This window comes from Grampus griseus (assembly GCF_964374135.1).
Source record: "Grampus griseus genome assembly, chromosome: 15".
NCBI lineage: Eukaryota > Metazoa > Chordata > Mammalia > Artiodactyla > Delphinidae > Grampus > Grampus griseus.
The window spans coordinates 23364957-23391148 of record NC_139009.1 but is presented as its reverse complement, the minus strand read 5'-3'; the positions used below and the strand labels follow the sequence as shown (position 1 = coordinate 23391148).

At 42.3% G+C, this 26192-nt stretch overlaps 1 protein-coding gene and 1 long non-coding RNA gene across 2 annotated transcripts in view; both read right to left on the bottom strand.

Annotated features, from left to right (window-relative positions):
* Positions 1-8826, bottom strand: part of LOC309834194 — a 31286-nt gene extending 22460 nt beyond the window's left edge. Inside the window, exons 1-2 of the long non-coding RNA XR_014297848.1 lie at positions 8684-8826; positions 4923-5068 (exon numbers count right to left, since the gene is read on the bottom strand). This is a non-coding gene — a long non-coding RNA (uncharacterized lncRNA). The remainder of the gene's footprint in view (positions 1-4922; positions 5069-8683) is intronic.
* An 829-nt stretch (positions 8827-9655) lies between these two features.
* YPEL5 (yippee like 5) lies at positions 9656-25018 on the bottom strand. The gene is made up of 3 exons (XM_082672828.1): positions 24890-25018; positions 13008-13172; positions 9656-11565 (listed from the first exon to the last, which is right to left on the bottom strand). The coding sequence occupies exons 2-3, from the start codon at positions 13146-13148 to the stop codon at positions 11341-11343; spliced, it is 366 nt and encodes a 121-aa protein (XP_082528954.1). The 5' UTR covers positions 13149-13172; positions 24890-25018; the 3' UTR covers positions 9656-11340.
* Positions 25019-26192: the final 1174 nt, after the last annotated feature.

Sequence of the window (26192 nt, the reverse complement as noted above, 5' to 3'; positions counted from 1 at the left end):
TCCCCCAGTGGTGCCTCATGGCCACAGCACCCGTGATCAGGGTCTTTGCTCAAGCCCAAGAATGGGAGCTTCTCTGGCCACTGGGGAGTTGTATTCAAGCCTGCCCAGAACTTGCTTTAAAGCTGTGAAGCGGGAGAAGCAGGGTTCTGAGCCGTTCTCTGGGCTTCCTAGCTACACGGGCAAGGGATCTACTCTGAGCCGATTCTTGGGCCTGGTTGTTCCCCAGGGACTGCCATCATCTCTGTCCACGGGGAGCAGGGGCCTGAAGTGGCTGGCCTATTTCCTGGGAGGTCTGGCATTTCCTCTTGCCAGACCCAGGTGCGCCCACTGCTTGAGGGAAAAAAAATGCCAGCTAAGAAAATGGTCCAATGGCGCTCCCTGCTGGCCATATGCTAGACTGCGTGGCTTTGCAGACGGACATGCCAACCTGTTGTTTCTCACTTGGGAGAGGAGACTGACTTATTTTTAAAAGCACTATATTAGGCAACTATTGCTGCAGAAAAAATGAGTGGCTTAAAAAAACAATACTGTTTGTATGGGTCAGGAATTTGGTGTGGCTGGGCAGTTCTGGCTCCAGGTCTCCCATCACGTGGCCATGAGACATCAGCCAGGCCTGCAGCCATCTCAGGGACTCACTTCAGAGGTGGTGCATTAAAATGGCTGGCAAGTTTGTGCTGGCTGTTCGCAAGGGGCCTCAGGGCCTTTCCATGGGGGCCTCTCCACAGCTGCTTGCCCGATCTCATGGCATTGGAGACTGACATCCCCTGGAGCAAGTGATTCAAGACGGTGAAGTGGAAGCTCAGATGGTTTTTACCACTTGGCCCTGGAAGTCACACACTGTCACTTGCACGATATTCACACAAACTAGCTGTTCAGTGTGGGAGTAAACTACACGAGGATATGAATTCCAGAAGGTGAGGATCCCTGGTGCCATCTTGGAGGCTGGCTACAGCAAGCACCTACCATGTGCTAGGTAGTGTGTGAATAATATATAACATCAAACAGAGCATACAATTTGCAATTACTGCATGTTGACTATGTGTCCAGGTGCTCAGTACTTTCCCTGAGTTATCTCGTTTATCTTCACAACCCTACCAGTTTGGTCCTGTTATCACCCATGGAAGAGGTTAGGAAATTGGGACTTAGGGAGGTTAGATAGTGAGGTCACATGGCTGATAAGTGGTTGAGTCAACATTCAAGACTTTGTTCTGTGTTCACTATGCTGAATGCCTTTCTAGGCATTTAGAGCTAACAACCAAGGAGGTGGGCACAGATGAGGAAACTGAAGCTCAGAGAGGTCAAATAACATAGTCAAGTTTACAGAACCAGTCAACGGCAGAGCCAGGATTTGAACAGAGGTGACACCAGAGCCCATGCTCTGTCCACCCCACTGCATTGCTCCAGAAGAGAGGAGAAAGATACAGAAAGAATACAAAGAACTTTGAGGTAGCCAGCCCATCCAGTGCCTTTGTATCTATCAGAAGACACACCCTCTGGGAGGCTGTAGTTCTGCAGGCGCTGGGCTTAGCAAGCTCAGTCCTTACTTTCCTCCTGGGCTAGGTGCTCCTGCCCAGGGCAAAATCTGAGTGTGGTATCCCTCGGGTAGGAAGCTAACAGGTAGACAAATGGGAGAGAAGTGGTCATAAGCTTAAGAGGGTGGTGGCGGGGGAAAAGGAAAGGGGATGGGAGGAATAATAAACAAAAAAGGAGAAGGGAGAGAGAAAATTTTATGAGGAGGGGAAGAACAGGGAAAAACGATAAAATACAGACCAGGTGCATGGGGCCTGATTAGTCCTCCCAGGTGAATGCTTGGGACCTTCTCGACGTGTGGCGGGGAAAGCAGAAGACCAAGTGTGTGAAGTCCTTCGACTCCAGTTCACACATTCCTCCCCACCTCCATCACTAGTCTGGGGAATGGGGAGAAGGAAAGACACTGGCCAGAGGACAACCTGGTTTCAGGTAAAATGGGGTACAGCAGGGTGGGCAGCCTCCTGGGGACCCAGGGAAACCCAATGCAGAGGATAACCACTAGAGTATCAGAGAGCTGATGGATGGATCGATTAACTAGAAGATAAAACTGGAGAGTATAATTGATGGCTTCATCATTGCTTTTCTTTGCAGTTTGATCTCCAGAGCTAATTGTTTAACTGGCAGGTTCAGCTTTATTAGTGGCTGCTGATGATCTAATGTCTGCTTGCTTTTGCATTTGAGTTTGTCAAGTTTTACTTTCACAGCAGGTTATCGAGTCAGAAGCCACCTGGAGGGGCTGATAATTTGAAGTATAAAGAGTTATGAGACTCAGAGGCAGAAAAACCTGGATTTGAGTCCTAGTTTCACAGCAGCTGGAGATGACAAGCCACCACCCCCGCCCCAGTAGCCACGAGTGCTCCCACAATCAAGCTTCACTTGGGCTGCCTCTCTGGAAAGTTCAGCAGCCTCCCAGAGGCCAGTCTCTAGAAGGAGGGTGAAGCAGAAAACTCACTTTTTTCCTGCCTCCTCTACTCCAATAAGATCTCACAGTTGCCAACTGGCCTAAAAAACATATCTGTTTGTTTCACTCTTCCACTCATAATCTTGCAATGATTTCCATCTACCTATGGCATAAAATTCAAATTCCTGAATTTTTGCTTATGCTGTTACTTTTTATTGAAAATCTTCTACCTCTCTCTGCCTGGTACTCTCCTATTCAAACTTCAACTTGATTATCCACCCATTCATCCATCCATCCATCCATCCATCCTGCATCCCGAAACTCTACTTCAGTGCTTCCTAAGCTTGTCTGCACATTGGAATCACCTGGGGAGAGTTGAAAAAAATGCTGATATCCTATCTCATCTTCAGAGACTGTGATTTAATTGGCCTGGAGTGTGGCCTGGGCTTCAGAAGTTTAAAAAGATCCTCAGGTGATTCTAATGTGTAGCTAAGTTTTGGGACCACTGCCCCACCACTCTGTACCATATACTGTAATAGCCCCTGAGGACTTAGAGATAAAAGTTGGTTTAGACTAGAAATTTAGTGTAGAAGGATAAATAGATTGGTAAATATATAATTACCCAACAATGTACACAAGTGCTATGAAAGAGGTAAGCCAGGTATTCTCGGGAAGGTACAGGAGGAGCACATAACCCACAGTGGTGGGACTGAGGGATGGTGGTCAGGGCTGCCAAGTCTTCCAGGACAAGAAGGGGGTAGGCATCCCAGTCGGATGGAAACCTGAACACAGCACAGCAAGCTGGAGAAAGCATGTCACTTTTGGGGGTGGACAAGAACTTAAGGTGACTGAAGCTTTGCGGGCAGTGAGCTTGTGGAGGCTGATGGGGCCTTACAGGGAGCACGAACTGGAGAGCTAATGAAGGCAGTGTCAGTGGCAGGGCAGGTAGGGCACTTGGTGAACTTCTCCAGGGAAGTCTCCCTCACATCTTCTCCACCTGCACACTCCAGCCCACGACAGAGCCCTAACCTTCCTTATGCCTCTGGCCCGTAGCTCTGTGCCTGGCAGAGAATAACTGCCCACACCTCATGTCACATGGTGAGGTAGAGAAAACATAGGCTTCGGTGTCAGACCAACTTGATTCAAGACCCAGCTCCAGCGGTATGATATTGGGTGAGTCAGCCATGTTCTCTGATCTTGGTTTTCTCCACTATAAAATGGAGAAAATGCCAAGCTCATGAGATGACACTGAGGATCAGAAGAAATTCAACAGTGTTTTTCACAGTATGGTCCTTGGACCATCAGCCTCAGCACTGCCTGGGAACTTGTTAGAAATGCAAATTCTTGGGCCCCATCCCAGACCTGCTGACTCAGAAACCCTGTGCAAGATGCCAGCACTCTGTGTTTTCACACACCCTGCAGTTAGTTCTAATACATGCTGAAGTTTGAGAAACACTGATGTAACTGCCTCATCCCTGTGCTTGCTTTTCTGGAAACCTACATTACTCCTAAAAAGTAGAACAATCGAACCAGCCACAGAGCTCCGGCCTCTGCTCTGGCCCCCCCTTTCCTTCTTATTGGTCACTGCAGATGTGAGGCTCAGGAGGTCAGGCTTTGAAGTCAGTATGTTTGAGAGGGAGTTCCATGCCAGCTGTGTGTGTGTGTGTGTGTGTGTGTGTGTGTGTGTGTGTGCGTGTGTGTGTGTGTGTGTGCCTATGCAGATTTTTGACCTCTAGTAAAGCTGTGTGACCTTGACCTCTAAGTATGTGTTTCCTCATCTGGAAACGGAATTGCTAATACCTATGGGCCAGTCACAGGTCTAAGTACTTTCCACATATTGATGCATTTTATCCTCACCACAGCCCTATGGAGTTAGTACAATTATTATCCCCATTTTAGAGACAAGGAAGTCAAGGCACAGAAAGGTTAAGAAACTTGCTCGAGGGCACACAGTTCTTAAGTGTTACAGCTGAGATTCAGGCACAGGCCCTCTGGCCACGGAGTCCATGCTCTTAGGCAGTCTGCCTCCAAAGTCTCCTCTGAAATATGAATAACGCATCCGACCTCTAGCATACTCTGTGGTTGTGTTGAAATGCCTCACCTAAAACAGTCTTCTCTCTGCTACTTACAGAGAACATGCCTTAGTCACTTCACCTCTCCTGGTCTTAGTTTCCAAATGTTTAAAATGAGAGGTTGGACTAGGTGAGGGATGTAAGCAGGAGCCCCTAAGGTGTAAAGAATAAGCTGTTTTGTTTATTTGACTTAAACCAAGCGTCTGTCTTTAATTGGTATATGCTCCCCCTCTTCACTCTATAACCACCCCTTTCAGTAGTCTTACACCAGGCCCACTTTCCTTATTTTAATGAACTGTCTGGCATCCAAAGGCATCTGAGTTTGAGATCACTAATCCGACAATGCCTAAATCTACAAGTTTACAATTCTTTCACCTTCGCCTTTCTTCTCCCCCAATCCAACTTAAAGAACACTTTACCTGGGCCGTTTCTTGTGCAAAGGCTCTGAGCCTTGGCCCCTGCCTTTCACTGTTACGGAAGTCCTCTACTTGGCATGTCTGTTGGAGGTGAGCTGGTGTTCCTTCTTTTCTCCATGTGCCCTGAAAATGCTGATTTACATTTGCTTCTGGAAGGGAGACAGAGGAAGCTCATTTTAGAATGTAAGGTTAATCCAATTTCAGAGTCCATTGCACATGGAAAGATGATTTCTGTTATTTCCATTTAAACTGGTAGGTTTCCTCTTTTCAAACTTAGAACTTAATTGCTGGAAAAACAAAGGCCTTTTATTCTGCTTTATGAGCTTGTGTACCCCTATGTTGAATGTCTTCATTTCCTGTAGCAGGAATACAGTCAGTATTGATACAGTGGCTTTGAGGATTTGCACTGGGCTTTGCAAACATCCTTCGTAAGGCTGCTGGGAAGTAGGTGCCAGGTGTTGCTGACTAATGACTAGCATATTGCCTGACACACGTAATAGGCACTCAGATATTGCTGAATATGGATAAATGAACGAGCAAATACTTTCTAGCAACTGGAGCCTAAGCTAATTAAATAACTCATTGAACCTCACTCAATTTATAGAAATGTTTTGTTTTTAGAATACTGTAGGGCTTATAGTTTTCACACATGTTCTCTAGAAATTAGTTTCCATATTTTTTTAAAGTTGAGGAAATGAGGCTTCAAGAGGTTAACTAACTTCAAAGTCACACTGTGATGTTCCTGTGACCTCAGGCTGTCATTGTCAAAAGACAATATCAAAAAATAGTTGTTGAAAAAAATTTTGAAGTTGTGCAAGCTAAAGCTTTAGATACTAAAACAAACATGGCGGAAAAAAATCACTTACCATAAAAATCTGGAAATAGTACTATTACTTGTATAGTAATTCATAGTTTCTAGGGCATTTTCTCATGGACGATTTCATCTGACCCCCTGCAATTCTACTCCAGTGGGGTGAAATCGCCTCTCGCTTCAGGTTAGCTGACCATTAACAACAGTAACAGACTGCCCCAGATATTAACTCTTTTCCAAGGCAGGCCAGACTGGCACTTAAGAACTGAATATCCTGCATACTCCTGCCACCTACTGGTGCTTTTCTGGTAGCATGGGTTTCAGCTAATTTTATATTAACAAACGTTTTTTCTTCAGTGGGACCACTCGACTCTTTTACTCCTTATCACTCAAGTCCTTAAAAAGACCCCGCTGCCCCCATCTTTGAAACTCAATTTCTAAGGAGGCCACTCTGAAACAGGACCTAAGACTTTCTTAGGAAAGGGGTGGAAATACTTCTGACTCCTTTTGGCATACTGGCAGGTTTCAGAAATGTCTATGAGCACCTTCCAGTTGGCTTAGAGGCTGGAGGAAGGGAGGTGGCTTAGCCAGGGACAGAGAATACTCACGGATTTCACGCTTTCGTAGTATTGCCTCCACTTTGCCCAGTATTTTCTGGGAGGGCTACAGGTAGAGAGCGGGTCAGCTGAGAAGGTAGTGTGCCAGATGCTGACAGCTTACTCCATGGCACCCCAACAGTTAGTGGAAGAGGAATGAAATTCTGGGGGACAACTGAAGCCAACGTCCTGACTCAGGGGCACACCAGTGAAGTTTCTCAAACTGCACCAATCCCTGAAAACCTCTGGTCAATACCTTTTTTCAAAGCTGGGCTTTGCTCTGGATACAAGTTTTTAAAATTATTACACAAAATCTGTCTATGTACTTTACTAGAAATCCAGGGCTGAGAGATGACTTGTTCATCTTTAGGGCAAATTACCAGAGTAGGATTAAAATGAGATGATCTGGTATATAAATAGTTTCTCATAATTTTAGGGTTCTTTAAAAATTGAACTAACACTATTATAGCAGTAGTGTGAAATAGGCTGAGGCAAACACGGGAGAAAGAAAATTGGATGTGAAAAGTAACTAGTGGAATTTTAGTGGAAATTCTTGCAGGATTCTTTTCAAAAAGTAAATTTGTCTGACTGGGGAGAAAACTTGTATGCTTTTTTCTTTATCACTGAGGTTGTATTTAATGAACTTTTAACCTTCCCTTCCTTCTGCTCCATGTTAGGACAAAAATAGAAGCTCTGACAATTTCTGAAAGCAAAGTAAAATGTCTATTGTAGCAGATGATGAAAGCTTTCTTATGGTCAAAGGTCAAGACAGTAACATTTGATAAACAGCAGATTTCATGCCCTAATTCCCTTAAAGATTTAGCAGTACATATCAAGACCAGGAAGGATTTATAAAACTTTGAAAGCATTCTGGTCATTCTTTAATTTAGAGCAAAATTAAGTTGTGAAGTGTTGTTCAGGATTATTGAAAAAAAACAGTAGTTATTTCAAACATTTGCATGATACTTAACAGGTTTTTAGGCCATATATTTCACTATATTCTAACCAGAATCATTTAAGATAGGGCTTGTTTTCATAATTCATACTTGAGAAAACTAAGGTTCAGAGGTTAAGTCACATACTTCCCAGTCATGCAGCTGATAAATCACAGCATTGAAGACAGGTCTTTATAAAGTCTAGTGATCTTTCTAGAAACTCTTCCCGAAACTTCTCCTCTCTTTAAACATCAGTTTATCTGACTATTGTACTTAACTGTTTAAAAGAGCCACTGTTTTTAAAAAGCAGGTGGAAATTAATCTGCTTTTTCTTAGTCATACTTCTAAGCCTGTGGGCCTCCTGTGATAAACACCTGCGTTTACCAGGTGGTAGCACACCAAAACTATACATTATTTTGTTTGAACAACCCTTTGAATAGTGATTCTCACATCTTAGCAATAGGTTATCTTTGCAGTTTTGTAAAAAATCTGATTTCTTGGCTCCACCTCAGGGACCAATCCAGTATAGTGGGAGGGAATGGAGACATAATTCACTGTTAACAAGCCTCCCAAAATGGTCAAATTGCAGATGATTTTAAAGAACATAAATATGGGCCTTCCCTGGTGGCACAGTGGTTATTAAGAATCCGCCTGCCAATGCTGGGGACACGGGTTCGAGCCCTGGTCCAGGAAGATCCCACACGCCGCAGAGCAACTAAACCCGTGCGCCACAACTACTGAGCCTGCGCTCGAGAGCCTGCGAGTCACAATACTGAACCCATGTGCCAGAACTACTGAAGCCTGCATGCCTAGAGCCCGTGCTCCACAACAGAAGCCACCGCAATGAGAAGCCCGTGCACCACGATGAAGAGCAGCCCCCGCTCGTCCCAACTAGAGAAAGCCCGCGTGCAGCAACGAAGACGCAACGCAGCCAAAAATAAATTAATTAATTAAAATAAATAAGTAAAGCAATGCCCAGGATCACAAAACCCTTAATGGTGCTTTGAAATGTATATTTTTTTGCCTTAATGTAGAAAAGTTTCAATTTGGGAAGCACCAATATTTTAAAATAAAGAAGTCATACAATTCATATCCAATTTAGGATGAGTATCCATGCTAATTTCTCCTCTTAGTTGTGCTTTATTTCTATAACAGATATCTTCTTATCATTGCAATGTGCTACCTTAAAAGGAGTTTTTCAGTTTAATCTTGCTCTATTCCCAATTCACACCTTTCCTAGATTAAGTTTTGGTTTTATATGGCTCCTCGTGGGAAACCAGTGTTAAAAAGTGACATGCAATTAATTAGTGGATCTGTTTGAACTGTGAGGTATTTTTAACTGTTGTAAAAATGAAATCCATAAACCTGTCTCTGAATATTGTACAGTTGGTAGTTTCCAAATCCTGCCTGATCAAAAATTACCTGTGGGGCTTCCCTGGTGGCGCAGAGGTTGAGGGTCCGCCTGCCGATGCAGGGGTCACGGGTTCAAGCCCCGGTCCGGGAAGATCCCACATGCCGCGGAGCGGCTAGGCCCGTGAGCCATGGCTGCTGAGCCTGCGCGTCTGGAGCCTGTACTCCGCAACGGGAGAGGCCACAACAGTGAGAGGCCCGCGTACCGCAAAAAAAAAAAAAAAAAAAAAAATTACCTGTGGACTGATTTAGGCCTGGGCTAGGGCCCAGACTCTACATTTTAACACCCCATATATGACTTTTATGAATAGGTATTGAAAACTGAAAATAGAAAACAGTTATGGTATTGCTATTTTTCTCCTCCAATCCCAAAGTAGCCACTCACAATTGTAACTTAAATCATTACATAATTACTAACAGATATTTAACTCAGAATATTCACTTTAGGACAGTCTCTGTACACATTTCAGTAAGCCACTCATTATACAGTATATTCACCTGTATTTGGTTAACTTTTCCTTCCCACAGCAAAATCATTCCCACTAGTGGTTTCCCATCTCAAGTGCACAGTGTGTTTGCTTTTCTGTAAACAATTCAATCTGACTGGATCCTCCATATTGCTATTTGTTTTTGTTTTTTTGCAAATGAAGTTTTTAAAAGGAAGGGTGTAGAGGAACTTGCTGCTATGGTAGCTGGTGCAGCCACCTAAAAGCTAACCTAGTGCTATGACATTTTATTTGTTCATATATACTGAATTATAGGTGTCAGTGTCTGAGGCAAAAGTCATCTCAGAGAAGTTAATATTTGTAAATTCAGTATCTCCATGTGGAAATTAGGTAGAGTTACCTAAACCAGAATGTCACTTTATCACTGCCAACTGAAAAAGCTATAGCTACTCAAAGGTAAGATGTGTGTGTTCATAGATAAAAACTAAGATGATTACTAGACAAGGATAGTGGAAAATAAGTAGCAGTTTTGCACCAATGCAAGACAAAATATACTTTATTGTGACAGCAAATGCACATAGTGCTATAGGTAAGGCATGCTACTAGGAATCTGCATATAATCAAAGGCTGGTATGGAAATGAATGGGAATCAGTGTTGTGTCTTAATGCATGAAGATTTAGTCCATGGTGAAGGAAAGAGAAGAATTTGTGTCCACATATCTCAAATGCAATATTATACACCTACAAATCAGAGGCCTATGCCTCTAACCAAGAGCCCAAAGGCAAATAAGAGAAACTTAATCCTAACTGTACTCAGAAATCACATCTAGTATCAATAACAGAAAGATTTTGCTAACTAATTTGAGGCAAATTTCATCTCTAGACAAAGACCTAGAAATTGAGCAAACATCCATTCATTCATTTAGCCAATTTTAACGCCATTTATTCCACCAGAAATACTCGAATATCTAGAAATAGTTTGGATAGAGAAACATTTACATTTTAATACTTCATAATGTTGTAAATTTTGGGCTAAAATAACCCCCTGAGTCAAATTTGATCCCTTTCTATTTGAAGGGGCCAAGTAGAATTTCAATTTCAACAGCTAAACTTCTGAGGGAAGATCTGAGAAAATAATGCTAGAAGATCTAGTCCTTTGATGTAACTATCAGGCTCCACAGACTTGTCAAAATCAATGCAAAACTGAGGAGGATAGGTTGAAACACTTTGCAAAGCAGTAGTTTTAGATAGGCTGCTTCACTTCCCTCCTTTTAAAACAGATGCAGATGAAATGCTTTCTGCATGAATGCACACTGACATTCTGTTCAACTGTTTTCTAAATGCAATACTGTGGATTTAAACAGTATGCTTTAATTTAAACAAAGTAGAATCTTATACACAATTTAGCTTAAGAGATGAAAAGAAACACTACTATGAAAATTACTTAACAAATACTCTGCTCTTTTAAAAGGTGATTTTAAAAGCAACACAGGACCAAAAACATCCAACTATTACTTTATTTATATTACTATGCTTAAGTTACATGGAAAAGACAACCAAGCAGTTCTGCCCCATATCAGGAAAAGTTTCCAATCAACACCAATTATGTGGTGACAAGTAACTAGGAATGGTGACATCTTTGGGTCAAGACTGACAAGGAAGAATGGGCTCTGATGCTACGGTTCATCTCCAACAAGAATATGGCACAATGGCCAGCACAAGCCATACTAACACTGAACCTTTAGCGCTGGTCACAAATTCGGATCTCTTCTCTGAAGCTAGCAAATCAAGTGAAATAACTGGGTTTAAAAAAAAGTTTTAAAATGAAGCCCAAATAAATTTAAGAACCATGCTCTTGACACATTTTCCTTTCAAAATTTACATAAAACACTTTTTCACTCTAATGGTCCAGATATTTTTCCTCACATAGCCCACCATGTAGCTGCAGATAGACTATTCTGCCTCAAGATGTAAACATAGGGGGGGAAAAAATTAACGGCATCCACATAATATTCTCTCTACACACTGCTGTTGGATGGAAAATAGAAAATTTAAAAAAAAAAAAAAAGAAAGAAGGAAAGAAAGGTTCCATCATAGATTCTCACAACCTCTTGTTCCACAGTTCATGAATCCGACTCTGATGCTAAGGTGACAGTGTATGTAAGTAGATTTTTGTTTTCAGTGAAGAAGACCTGGGAAAAAGATGGATTTATCTCTTTTTCTTCAAGAGTTATCAGATGGTACATGCTCCTCAAAGCCCTCACTTTCTCGAACTAGCGCACGTTCTAGGATCACACGGCCTTCCTTATAACGCTGGCTGTCTTCAGTGGCAAACTCATAGATCCATCCCAGTTTGCTATTGCAGTTTTTGCAGCTCACATCTCGAACCATGTGGCGGCCAGTGAGCATGACCCGGTCTTGAACTTCACTGTACTGCAGGTTAACTACCTAAGAAACATGTGAAAACAAAATTGCAAAGCCATGTAAGTTACCTGCCAAAAATGGTACACAATATTTTTGTTGGTGCAAGAACAGCAACTTCAGAAAAACGAATAGCAGTTGTTACTTTAGTCAAACCTACAATACATTTCCCAAGAGCTATTTTTACAAACTGCTGGGACAGGTAAGCATCTGTACTCAACTGGACATCTAATGTAATCATGCAATATTGTATTAGTCTAAGTCACACTATTATACACGTTAGTTACACTTCTGTGTTATAGTGAAGAGTCCTTAACTTGGAGTCATAAAACGTAGGTCTGGGTCCAACTGTTATAATTCACCACTCAATGATGAGTACAACTATGGCTACCAATGCAAAAGAACCTAGTACGCAACAGGTACCCCATAAAAAGAAATTTGGCAGATTTGTTTCTGAAATTACATTTTATCTATAAAGAGACTGGGGTAGATTGCAATACATAGTTTTCAAGTGGGTTCAGAGAATCTGTGAAGAATTTCCAATGATTCTTAACACCCAATAATCTTCCACACTTTACTTTTCTGTAAAGAACCAGATAGTAAATATTTTTGGCTTTGACGGCTATATGGTTTTTGTCATAGCTATTTAGCTCTGCTGCTGTAGCACAAAAGCAACCATAGATAACACATAGAAGAATAAATATGGTTGTGCTTCATTAAACTGTACTTACAAAAACAGGCAGCTGGCCTGCCATGGTGTGCCAACCCCTGCTCTATACCGAAATAAAGAGCAAGGGGTATATACGCTATCAATCCTTTGAGAGAAAAAACTTATTTCTAAGTGGAACAGGGGAGTGTCCACTGGAGAGGTTTAAGTTGAACTTCTAAGAACAGGACCTTGGACTAGTTCTGTTCCTTAGCGTAAAGTATTTGGAAATTCAAGTTTGCTGGTACACATTAGATTCCAGGAGGCAGAATCACATCAACCAATTTCAAAGCCAGCCAGAAATTAGAGAAGGAGGCAGACTATACACTAATGTGTAAGTCAGGAAGCGCTCTTCCTGTTAGCAAACCTCTTAGCCAAATCATAATCAGAAGGATGACTGGTAGGCATAAGTTAAAGCAAGGGAAGTTGGTTAGATGATCCTTATTCACTTGCACTGTCAAACTATGACAGCTTAATGCAGCTACCTCTCTATAAGGATAAATCCGTGATATGGGGGTATCTTGGCCCCTTCAATAGTCTGTGAAGTAACTACCAAATTCTTACACTGAATGTCTTCTGAAGCAACGGAGACCACCCTTCTTATTATAATACAATCTTTAAACTCTCAACAATCAGTTCTATACAGCACAGCTCTCATTCTGACTCTTCCTGGCATCTCCATGCTCTGAGGGGTATTCTGGTACTGCTATCAAATATATCCACTGAACCCACTTAGGAAATGAAACTGGTTTTCCCCACCAACCTTGTTAAAAAGAAATGCTCTGCCAGTGGCGCCTGTGAATCGAGTGGAGATGAGTTCTGAGCGGTTGGTCAGGATCGTATCGCAGTTTGCACAGGAAAACAGACGGGTACCACCAATATGATCAAGGAAAATCCTGCCCATTTTTATAGCTGAAGTTCTAAAAACCTAGGAGCAAATGGAAAAGGACAAGAAACACATTATGATTTTTTGAAAAAATTTGTTAGTACCTACTTGGTGGTGTCATAGAGAACCATTTATATACACATATGTGATCTCTTTATAGTACTTAATACGTGAAATAGCTGACTCTGAACAAAAGGATCCGAAGTTCACACACTGAGGAAACAAATAGGCATACCCAAACTAAGAACATTTTAGAAGCAGTAAGTCAAGGAAGTAAACATGCTTAGGAAGGTCAAAGAATGGTATCACTTCTCTTTTGATGGGTATGAAAAAAACAGGAAGACAGTGGAATATCAAACTGAATGATGAGAAGCACAAGCAGAGAGGTGAGAAAAGAGGTTTAGCACAGGGTTAAGTATACATTCTGAGTATGTGTAATTTGAGAAAAGACTTGTGGGATGAGAGTGGGATGATCAGATAAGAGTAGAAAAAGGGGCGATCAGAAAACAAGAGGGTAGTCTGGTTCGAGAGCATGGGGGGCCTGGCTCTCTGGTCATCAGGTGCGTCAACAACCACGAAGGGGTGATGGCACTAACAGTAGTTAAGTTTGAGTCTGTGGAGCACTGTACTAGGATGCTTTACTTATTTCAAAATCATCACGACAACTCTGTGAAGTTATCGCCCCCATTTCAAAGATTACCCAAGGTTACTAACTGGTCAAAGGTTACACAGTTTCAAGTACAGAAAATCATGACGGGAATACGGCTCACCCAAGTCAAAGCCAAAATTTTTCCATTACTCTAACACAAGAAGAGGACACACAAGATGGTCTAGGCTGGCATAAGGCTAGTAAAACAAGAACAGAGAAGAAGGGAAAGATGAGCCGTCGTTATATAGCTTACTATTTTTAAGAAATCCTTCCAATTCAACAAATCACAGAAGTTCTGAAACATTGCAAAAAATCTCTGAATCCAACTTCTGAAACAAGGATAATCACACTCCAATATTTTAAAACTTAGGAGAGTTAATATATGCAACTCCTTAAATTCACTGCAATTAATCGCCTAAAACAGTATTTTTAAGATCTAGACATAGTCAAGAATACACTATAGCTTTTCATTTTAAAAAGCATTTATTCCTGCGTGTAGTGATCAGCTCCTATGTTTTAAATATTTAACATTATATGTCTTTAAAATGGCACGCAGAGCTAACACAGCTACCACTATGGAAAAGAAAAATCTAGAAGCCATGTGTAATCCACTGTCATCTTAAACTTGGGGAAATTCCATTACAAATTAAAAATTCCATTCCTTCTAACATCTGTCAACTTCCTCAGCCATTAGGCAGTTCTAATGTCATCAGAAATGTCATTATCACAAAGATAACTATGACTCCCATTACACATTATGATATGGGAGTTTAATAAAGAATGAAAAACAAATAGTGACTATAATTACAATGTATAGCTTGTAAAAGGAAAGCCAGTGCACTAACAAAAGTGTCAATGAGTAAACCCTGGGTAAAAACACAAGACTTATGAAATGACATTTAGCTTTCTGATTGTATTTCTGCAAAGCGACAACAGAAGGTAAGACTTGCTGTCTATTGTTTCAGTCTCTAGGATAGCATTACTTTTCCCAGATGCCTAAGAACACATTATTTGTTATGCAAAGGTCAAAGGCTGCAAATCTGAGGCCTGCTGGCTGAATTCATTTGGTGGCAGAGGCATACAGCAGTGAACAAAACAACCCTTCCCTCACAAAACACTAGTGGACATGTTTAATCTGGAGCACAGTTTTTTACTTTTAATAAAAAACCGCTGAGAATCACTTAAAATTTGAGAGATTTCATTAAGAGCCTGTATTGGGCCTTTAAAAAAAACAAAAAACAATGGGGAGAGCTGGCAACACAGGGCATATATTCTCATAGGGCAACAACTGGCTAGAGGTGAGTGGTGGCTGCGACTCCCCAAGCTAGGCCATTTCATTTGCTTTGTGTCCATTCTGTGCCACAAAATTACTTCACCTGTTAAGACATTTGAGTTTATGACTCTTGATATAAATTAAGCATTCAACAACCCTGTGAGTAGTTGATTTTGGTCATCTTTCTTAATACCGGTCATTTAGAGAAAGGAATCAACAGCAGGGTTTTATAGTCTCACCTCTGAAGACATAGTCCTCAGAATCTATATTTCTCTGAAAACTAGTATTTGTGCAGTAATTTAGCCTCCAGCTTGGGCTTCTGGGAACTGTTACTTTCAAGCCAATTTTCCTTCAAACTTTTAAATACAATATTCATCTTGTAAGTTATTTCAACCATAATGCAAGAATAACTATATATTTTTGAATTGACTGTGACAGATACAATACTATTGAGGAAAATGTTCAGAACTTCAAAATGAACTCTCCTGATACCTTCTACCTACATCTCTATCTTTGGTTCAGTATTACAACATAGCTGTGGCCATCTGCTTGCTACTGGATACATGCAAACTATTTCTAAATGGGGTAAATAGATTTAACATGCCTTCTCTTCCCTGCTTCAAATTCAGACTATTTTTAACTTTTACCCAGCTATTTTTTACTGGATTCAGTTACATGATTCATTACCAAGACTAAAAATATCTGTACAGAATCACTATTCCCAGTTGCAGTTGCCATTTGGAGAGTTCTATATATGTATATAAAACTGTAAAATGTAGTTCTAATTTGCCAAAAGAGAGAAGCCTGAATGCCATGGAATCCAGCAGAAGCAAGCAAAACACCACTTGCTGTTGAAGGTCTCTGGGACATAGAAAAACCTTCGGAGGCCATTGGGTCCCAGGTGTTAGGCTTTAGCTTCGCTGGGCTAGGAGTGCAACCTAGTGCTCACTTCCCCTGTGCACATTCGGGAGGACTGACGTCAAGCAGACTGCCACTTCATTACAGAAGGGGGAAGGTTATTAAAAAGCTAACACATAACACCTGAATCAGGTTTCTCTGGACCTGGACAATATATTGAACTCTGTCTTAGACTTAATAATATGGGACACTGCATTTGGTACTTTACATATCACATTTAATCTTGACAATTTCTAAAGTAGATATTATCCTAATTTTGTAGAAGAAGAAATAAAGACTGTGACTTTATGAAACCATCCAAACTGGGATGTGAACTAAATTCTGCTCCAGTTCTTTTCACCCCACTTACTCTCTAGTGACCAGAAGAGACAGCCGGATTCAGTCCTTCTCCCTCAGATTTATCATGCACCCCTCCTGTCTCCATGCTGAACCTGCTATATTCCCTAACTTTGTTGATGGCAACTCCAATCACTCTCCTAAACTAGAAACGCTGGCAACTTCTTTAAGAAACTGCAAAATTGACAATACCTCCGCGATCGCTTTTCGAGGTCTTTCCTCCCCCTCCCTCATCAATGTCTTAGTTCAAATTCTCATCACTTCTAGATAAACCTCTTGTGGTCAGGGAGTGTGCATTAGTAAATGCAATATACATTCACAGGTGCCACTACATTTATGCTAAATTAGATAGTGCTACAAAAGGTACTTCAGCCTTACTTACAAAAGACATGGACTTCAGCCACCCCTTTCTAAGAGCTTATACAGACCACTCCTCTACAAACTTTGAAACTTTTTATCTGACAGGATAGAATATAGCTGATTCTTTAAAAACAATTTTCTTAAAGGAATAATTTACATAACATAAAATTTGGCCATTGTAAGTGTACAAATGAATGACTTTTAGTAAATTTACAAAGTTGTGCTACCATCACCACAAACCCTTTAGCTTTAGAATATTTCCATCACCTCCCCCAAATCCCCACAAACCCTTCTTCAGTCAATCTCCAGCCACAGGCAACCAATGATCTACCTTCTGACTGTTTTTACATCTAAATTATTTCCCAGATATGCTAATCACCTTGCTTGGATTTAGAAGAGTACCAAATATCTTCAGTCACATATCTCTAAAATATCTTAAGAATGAATTGCTTTCACAGATGACTAATGTTCTCTGTATTGATTCTGGGGGCACTTACTGTGTCCCTAAGTAATAAAATGTGTGTTATGGTATCAGTGTTGAAGTTCAAGTTTATAACCAAAATTAGCCCCAAACTCATCATTAATTAAAGCTTTAAGAGGCTCTCTTCCTTTTTAGCATTTCAAGCAAAAAAGAATCTAATAATCTTAATTTTTATAAGTGCCATTCCCCAAATAATTTAATAAATAAGGTCTCTTGGGTACTAGATTTTCTTTGCTGTAGGTTATTGAAACCTTAAAAGGTGGAAGTAAGAAAATTATCAAATTTGAGTGTTTAACTGGAAGCCTAACATCAGTTCATTTGAAATTACTGGAAACAGTAAGGTGTCAGGTTGAAAATATAAGTGAAATTCACACATGATATGTTGATATTTTAGTAATTGATTTCAATTTCCTCCCTCTTCAATAAATAGAATTTAGCTACCTAGAATTTTCAATTTCTATTTTAATAGGAGACTCCAGTGAAGCAATACATTAAGACCTTTACCTTTTTACAGTTTTTTAAATTTATAGGATTTATAGAATCTAAGAGAAAAAATAGTTTTTCTCTTTCAGAAATCCATGAAAGACAGTCTCCAGGAATGTATTATTTTAAAAATTAAGACATTATGGACTATATAATTTCCAGGTCAATAAAACAATTTTCTAAAAAAAGGTTTTTTGATTTAGTTTTTTAGAGCAGTTTTAGGTCCACAGCAGCAAAATAAGGCAGAGATTTTCCACATGCTCCCTGCCCCAACAAATGCATACCCTCCCTCATTATCAACATCCTTCACCAGAGTGGTACATTTGTGACAACTAATGAACCTATAATGACACATCATAACCACCCAAAGTCCATAGTTTTTTAGGGATCACTCTCAGTGTTGTACATCTTATGGGTTTAAACAAATGTATAATGACATATATCCATCATTATGTTATCACTGTTTTAAAAATTCTCTGGGCTCTATTCATCCCTCCCTCTACCACCAACCCCTGATCTTCTTACTCTCTCCATAGTTCTTCCTCTTCCAGAATGTCATACAGTTGGAATCATACAGTATATAGTCTTTCCAGATTGGCTTCTTTTTCTTACCAATATGTACTTAAGGTTCCTCCAAGTCTTTCCATGGCTTCATGGCTCATTTCTTTTCAGTGTTGAATACTATTCAACTGTCTGGATGTACCAGTGTATTTATCCATTCACCTACTGAAGGACACTATGGTTGCTTCAAAGTTTTGACAATTATGACTAAAGCTGCTATATATAGCCCCATGCAGGTTTTTGTGTGGACATAAGTTTTCCATTGGGTAAACGTCGAAGAGTGTCACTGCTGGATTATATGGTATGTTTAGTTTTTTAAGAAACCACCACACTGTCTTCCAAAGTGGCTGTACCATTTTGCATTCCCACTAGGAATGAATGAGCTCTACAACCTCACCAGCATTTTGTGGCGTCAGTATTCTGGATTTTGGCCATTCTAATAGGTGTGTAGTGGCATCTCACTGTTTTAACTTACATTTCCCTGATGACATATGATGTGGAGCATCTTTTCATGTGCTATTTGCCATCTGTGTATGTTCTTTGGTGAAGCATCTGTTAAGGTCCTTGGCGCAGTTTTTTTTTTTTTTTTTTTTTGCTGTACACAGGCCTCTCACTGTTGTGGCCTCTCCCGTTACGGGGCACAGGCTCCAGACACGCAGGCTCAGCGGCCATGGCTCACGGGCCCAGCCGCTCCGCGGCATGTGGGATCTTCCCGGACCGGGGCACAAACCCGTGTCCCCTGCATCGGCAGGCGGACTCTCAACCACTGCGCCACCAGGGAAGCCCTTGGCCCAGTTTTTAATTGGGTTGTTTTGTTACTGTTGAGTTTTAAGAGTCCTTTGTATATTTTGGGTAACAGTCCTTTATCAGATATGTCTTTTGCAAATATTTCTTTCAGTCTGTGGCTTGTCTTTTCATTCTCTTAACATTGCCTTCCACAGAGCAGACTTTTTCATAGTAATGAAGTCCAGCTTGTCAATTATCTATTTTCATGGGTCATGCCTTTGGTGTTGTATTTAAAAAGTCATTGCCATTCTCAAGGTCATCTAGGTTTTCTCCTATATTATCTTCTAAGAGTTCTATAGTTTTGCATTTTACATTTAGGTCTGTGATCCACTTTTGAGTTAATTTTTGTGAGTGGGGGTGTAAGGTCTGTGTCTACATTCACTTTTTTGCATGTGAATGTCCAGTTGTTCCAGCACATTTAAGGTTATCTTTGCTCCACTGTACTGCCTTTGGTCCTCTGTTAAAGATCAGTTGACCACATTTATGTGGACCTATTTCTGGGCTCTCTATTCTATTCCATTGATCTATTTGTCTGTTCTTTCACCAATACCATACTGTCTTGATTACTGTAGATATATATTAAGTCTTGAAGTTGGGTAGTGTCAGTCTTCTGACTTTATTCTCCTCCTTCAATACTGTGTTGGCTATTCTGGGTCTTTTGCCTCTTTATAGAAACTTTAGAAAAAATTTGTTAATATTCACAAAGTAACTTGTTCGAATTTTGACTGAGACTGCATTGAATCTACAGAACAAGTTGAGAAGAAATGACATCTTGACAACATTGAGTATTCCTATCCATGAACACGGAATCTCTCTCCATTCATTTGGTTCTTGTTGATTTCATTCATCAGAGTTTTGTATTTTTCCTCATATAGATCGTATACACATTGTTAGATTTGTACCTAAGTATTTCTTTGGGGGGGGGGCGGGCGTGCTAATGTAAATGGTACTGCGTTAATTTCAAATTCCACTTTTTCACCACTGGTACTGATTTATACACACCACACACACATACACACTAACAAATATCCTGTTCATTAGTCTGGTTCATTGCTGAATATATTCTTTAAAAGCAGGGGTCAGCAAACGAAGATCTACAGACAAAATTCAGCTCACCACCTATTTTCATATGACCCAAAAGCTAAGAATGCTTTTTACACTTTAAAATGGTTGGGAAAAAAACACTGAAAGAATATTTTGTGACATGAAAATTACATGAAATTCAAATCTCAGTGACCATAAATAAAGTTTTATTGGGACAGAGCCATACCCATTTGTTTATACTTAGCTGCTCTCTCACTACAATGGCAGAATTTGAGTATTTGCTACTTAAACCTTATGGGCTGCAAAGTTCACAATATTCACTATCTGGCCCTTGACAGAAAGTGTGCTGACCCTTGCTGAAAAAATTGTTTGGAGAGCAGAAGAGCTTTTCATTTAAAAAGCAGACAGTCTTTCTCAGAAAAAAAGGAAACTTGATTGGCATTCAGGTTTAAGGATCAACAGGAGTATCCAACAAAATCAATTTAATCCCACTCCCCTCTTCTTCATGGATTTTCTAACTAAAGTCCTTAACTTTCTGTAGTAAATTCAGCATGTTGAAGATCAACAATACAAAGATTATAAAAATAGATAGTATACCCAGCTGCTGCCTCCTTCTCTCTCCACCCCTAGGATTTAAACAATGTAGCTCAAATACTTGAACTCAGGGTTCAAATCTCAGCTCTGCCGCTTAAAAGTTGCATAAACTTTGGGTAAGGTATCCTCACCTCAGTTTCTTCATCTATAAAACGGTGACAGCAGTACCCATCTCTGAGTTGTGAAAATTAAATGGCGATAATACATTTTGAGAACAGTGCCTGGCACACAATAAATGCTAAATAAAGATAAATCTAGTAAAATTAGATTATCTTCTTCAACATTCTCCACCTGAACTTCCCCCTCCAATTACAGATGAAGAAAGCAAGGCTCAGAAAGGATATGAAACAAACAATATTAACTGGCTTCATTTCCTGTTAATCACTGCAAAGCTAAGTGACCAGGTGACAGAAATTACATGCAAGAGGAAAGTTAGAAACCTTGTGAAGCATCTCAAATTCTCAGTATCATAATTCTAGGTCTTAAAATAGGCACTTGCCCTCCCTGTAACTAATAATCCAGTTGGGACTCAACCCTGGCAAGTAGAATTCACAGGAGGAGGAATCACACTTCCCAGCCCTAAAAATACCAGGGAGGCATCTCTAAGAACTCTCTGGTGGGAAAACACCCAATCCACAGATAGACTTTTCCTTTGTAAAAGAATTATTTCCTCAGGGCATTTCCACAGACCACAAAACACACACTCTACCCAACTCTAGCTATCATTGGACAGGTAAGAGGAGTTTTTCCACTGCACTAGGAGGTGGTGGGCAAATACAAGACACAAAAACTCTCTCCTGCAGGGAACTGAGTGTGCAGGAGCCTAGTGCAGAAAGGGTTAAAGGAATCTGCCCTTCCAGGAAAGGCTGTGTTTTGCAATGGTTTGGCTAAAATGGAAACATGCGGGAGCAAGCTTGTATATCTGGTTTTCAGTCTCTTCCCTCTCCAAAAAGGGAAGGAACAAAACTCAAAGGACTTTTAACAGTGCTGGGTTGATTACTATAATTAGCATCTAACTCTACTGTTATCTCATCAACTATTTCATACCAATTTGTGATGAAGTTCTATTGAAAACCTACAAGGGAAAATAATAAATTTAGTTTGATCCACAAAACCAATTTTCCAATTTTTTTTTTTTTTACAAAATGTTCACCAAGCCAAGGTTTCGGTGACACAAGAAAGCTATGCTTTCCTCTTGTTCTCTTGCAATACCTGACCAGTTTACTTTGCTGTTTCAAATGATGTTCTGGTTGTGGAATCAGGTCTTCATTTTTTTTTTTTTTTTTTTTTGCAGTAAGCGGGCCTCTCACTGTTGCGGAGCACAGGCTCTGGACGCGCAGGCTCAGCAGCCATGACTCACGGGCCCAGCCGCTCTGCAGCATGTGGGATCTTCCCGGACCGGGGCACGAACCTGTGTCCCCTGCATCGGCAGGTGGACTCTCAACCACTGCGCGCCACCAGGGAAGCCCTCAGATCTTCATTTGACAGTAACTTTTATATTTTTGTTCTTGCCTGCTAATAATGCCTTTGTTGTTGTTAAATGTTTTCCAAGTTCACTGTTTCTATAATTCTTATTGTTCAGTTATCTCCAGAAAATAAGACTAGTCATGTAACTCAGTGAGTCAGCTAAACAATCTGAGTTGGTAATCGCCCCAAAACAGCTTTTGGCAAGACAAATTCAAGATCTCATTTGCTGTGATGCAATACCATGAGTCAAAAAAGCCTCTAATTGGATGGACTGGAGTACAATTTAACTCTCTGGTTTCCTGATTCAGGTGTCAAGTAGCAAGTTTCATGTCACACCTAAGGTTCAGTTCCTACACCACCAAGACATTACTACACAGGATTATCAGAGAAACTGATATTGGTTTATATAGCCATTTAGGCACTATGAAACCTAAAGTGATAATCTGGGCAGGATTATACTTGGTAGGACTATCTTCACATCTTAATATTTAGGATTAGCCTCATGTCTCATGGACTGTTTTTTTGGAGGGTAGTAGCTAATTTAATCTCATTTTTAGACTTAATTTTGGCCTTATTTCCCTTCCTTTTTAATTTTCTAAACCTTTTTTTCTTTCCTGCCACTTAAATAGAGCAAAAGAAAAGGCAACTAAGTCTAGGGAAAGGTCCTCAATGATCCAGCCAGATTATTTTAGAAGCAGCAACATGTATTTTACATGTTAAAATCCAATTTAGTGTCCCTGTATAGAGTTAAATAACTTACTTAAGCACATTTCATCAACACCCTCTCCTATAGATAAGATGGTTGCCAGAAATAAACTTAAAAAAGAAACAAAAAAAGCCAAACAGTAAGCCTGTATTGGGCACTGAGCTGGGTGAGAATGTGATAAAGGCAGACATTGGTTCTTTCCAAGGAGCGTGACATTTTACCTGGTATTCCAGTACAAAGCCAGAAAGATAATGGCATATGTGGAAAATACTTTGTGTGCCAAATTCCACAAGCTCTACCTTCTCACTATCTATAAAGGCTCTGGGCCTCTTTTTTTCCTCCTAGGCCTCTGTTTGCCCAATAGCATCCCAAAGCCTCTTCATTTTCTAGGTCTAATTAATATCAATCCACTCTAGGATGCTTCACTCTTCTCACTGCCCCATTTTTGAACTTCTACAACATCATTTCATAACTTACTAATATTTAACTGCGTACTGTTACCCAATTTCATTTGCCTATGCCTTTTTACTAAAAACTGTGCGTTTCTAGAGAAAAGATCATAAATTATTTGCAATTTCCTTCTTACTTAACATAGCGCGAGTATGCAATAAACTTTTAGGGAAAGATTCCACCAAGACGCTTCACATCTGGCACAAATATGTACCCTGGACACACTTCATGCATTTTGGTTCGTCTTTTGTTGGAACACAGCTGCAACACTGCATATGCAACTGTGCAAGATTAGCTAATACCCTATTGCCCCCAGTTACTTCAGCAGCAAGTCTAATTTCCCCAAAACACAAGGTTAGCCTGAGGTTACTTCAGGTTTTCCATCTGTCAAGGAGATCTGAAATAAAAATCCTCAGATTACCAACAGGGCTCTGTAAACAGAAAAAATTTAAAAATAAATGAGCTGTACACCTTCCCAGACTCTCCGCGCAAGGGGAGATTAATCGGTGTCGGGATTAAACAGATCTTTGTAGTATTCCAATTTTCCAACTCCCGCTGTCCGGAATACTCATTGTCCTACCTACGAGTGCAGAATAAAGGGGTGACCAGGGTGCGCATACGCCCCACCGACAAGGAAAGCAAGGATGCTGTTCGCGTGGGGCAGCAGGCGGCCGCGCGACACCCCGCGCCGGTGAGCACCGCCGCAGCCACCCACGCCCCGCGGCCCAGGCTAGCCCCAGCTGATTGCGGGCACGTGACGCCGCGGGCCAATCGGGAGGGGCCGGGGCCCGAGCGCGGCGCGGCCGGGCCTCCTCCGGCACAACAAACACGGGCCGGAAACAGCTGAGCGGGCGGCCCCGCGGCCCCGGCCGCCCGACGGCCGCCCAGCAGTTGCGCCACGCCCTCCGTCAAGCGTACCCCTCCCTCGGCCCGGGGATCTCCTGGGGTGCAAGAAGGCAGGGTGGCGGGCATCCAGCCTTTGGGGGGCAGCAAACAAAAGCCAACGCCGACCCCCGCTCATGGCCAGTGCCAACCGAAAGGGGATGTGGCCCCTTTGAAGGACAGGCCACGCCGTGGCGTTATTAACGCCGCACATCTCGGAGTCGAGTTCGGACTTCACCTCGGGGCCGTGGGCGCAGGCCCCGGCGGAGACCGCGGCGGCGCGGAGTCCGGGGCGCGCCCCCGACACTGCGGCGGGGACGCGGCCCGTGGGGGCGGGGCAGCGCAGGCGACGGGGTCGCTGGCCAAACTGCCCGCGGAGGGGCGCCGGAAGCCCCGGCCGCGACGTGTAGGGCCTTAGAGGCTGCGCCGTGGCGGGAGGGCGCGGGCGCCGAGATGGAGGTCGCGTCCGTTGCGGTTGCGCCGGTTGCCCCGGTTGCGCGGCGGGGGCGGGCTGACGGCGGCCGCCGCGCCTGGGCCTCACAAAGAGGAAACAGGCCAGCTCGTCAGCCCGCAGCCCCGGCACCGGAGCCCGCCCAGAGGGGCGGGGGTCGGCCGCGCTGGGACCCCGGAGGGAGCGCGGGGAGGAAAAGGCACTTCCTGCCTGGGCCTCCCGCCCCGGGCCGATCCCGAGTGTTTCGAAGCCGCTGACCCGGAGGGGCGCCTCAGCCCCCCTCAGGCCCCGAATCCAGCCCCCGACCGCCGCACTCACCCCGAGCGGCTGTAAGATCCACGGCCGCCAGCGGCTCTTCGGTCCTCAGCTGAAACGAAGCCCCCTCAGCCAGCGGAGTCTCCAGGTTTAGTCAGGCCCTGGCCTTGGCCCCGCCTCTCCCTGGTTGGGCCTCAGCGTCAATCACCCGGCGTAGCCCCGCCCCTCGAACAGTCGGCTCTCCCGGTTGGCCCAGAACGCCCATCATTTCTAGACCCCGCCCTCTCCCCGGCACCCTGCCCTTTCCGCTGGGCCCCGCCCCTTCTCTGGCTCACCCTCCCCCACGCCCGCTCCCCTTTGCGTCGCGGCCCGCCCCTCCCAGAAGCCGCAGACCCAGGGCAATCTCCCTGCAGCTCGCCCCGCCCCTGACCCAACGCCCGGGACTCGGACAGCCAATCAAAGAGGCTAACTCTGCCCCCTCTCCAGACGCAGCCAATGTGGAGAGACCTGAGATCCACCCCCTTCCCAGCTGAGAGCACACAACACAGCGTCCACGTGAGTCAGCTTCTTAAAGGAGACTGCCCGGCCTTTCTAATTGCTGCAGCTGAGAGACATTGCGCGTTATCAGCGTCACCAGGTGGTGGCTAGGGCCTAGTTTCCTGAGGCCCAGTGATGAAAACAACAGGCAGTTTTTCTAGGTAAAGCAGGTGCCTGGATAGTTTAAATGCACCGTGTAATTAATTTCTTTGAGATTGTTTACTCTTGCCCCTCCTTACAGTAGGCCACCTTTTATTTACAAACCCCAAACCCTTTGAGTCTGGGCATATAGGAACAACTGGAGAAAGCATTTTTCAGGTGTGGCCGAACTTTATTTACAACTGCCTGAGTTCTTTCTTGGTAGTGGAAGTGTTTATCAAAAAGATGGGAAAATTCAGAGTCTTCTACATGAAGATTTTTTTGCCTCAGAGAGTCTGAGATTTGTTTGTTGAAAAGGGTAGCTATTCCCTTAATCCTCATCAACGCTTAAAATGGAAGATTTTGCGTCTCATTAAATTAGAATTTCCCAGGTAATTACATTAATGGTCTTTGGATTAATGGATAAAGTAGAAATGTTTGACGATAAAGTAGAAATGTTTGACGATGCCTCTTTCTCAGGTAAAAAATAAAGACTAACATTTGAGACTAACCTGCAAGGTGCTTAAAGCTGTCTTTAGTGGGATAGAGGTTTCGGAGCAAATCGTAGCATTTGACTCCTCACCAACCCCAAACTCACCAGTATTTTCATTCAGGGCAGATAAAAACCTGGATTATCTTTTGATAAGCGAGTTTTCCAAGAGATGAGGAAATTTAAAACTTTTTAAAAGTT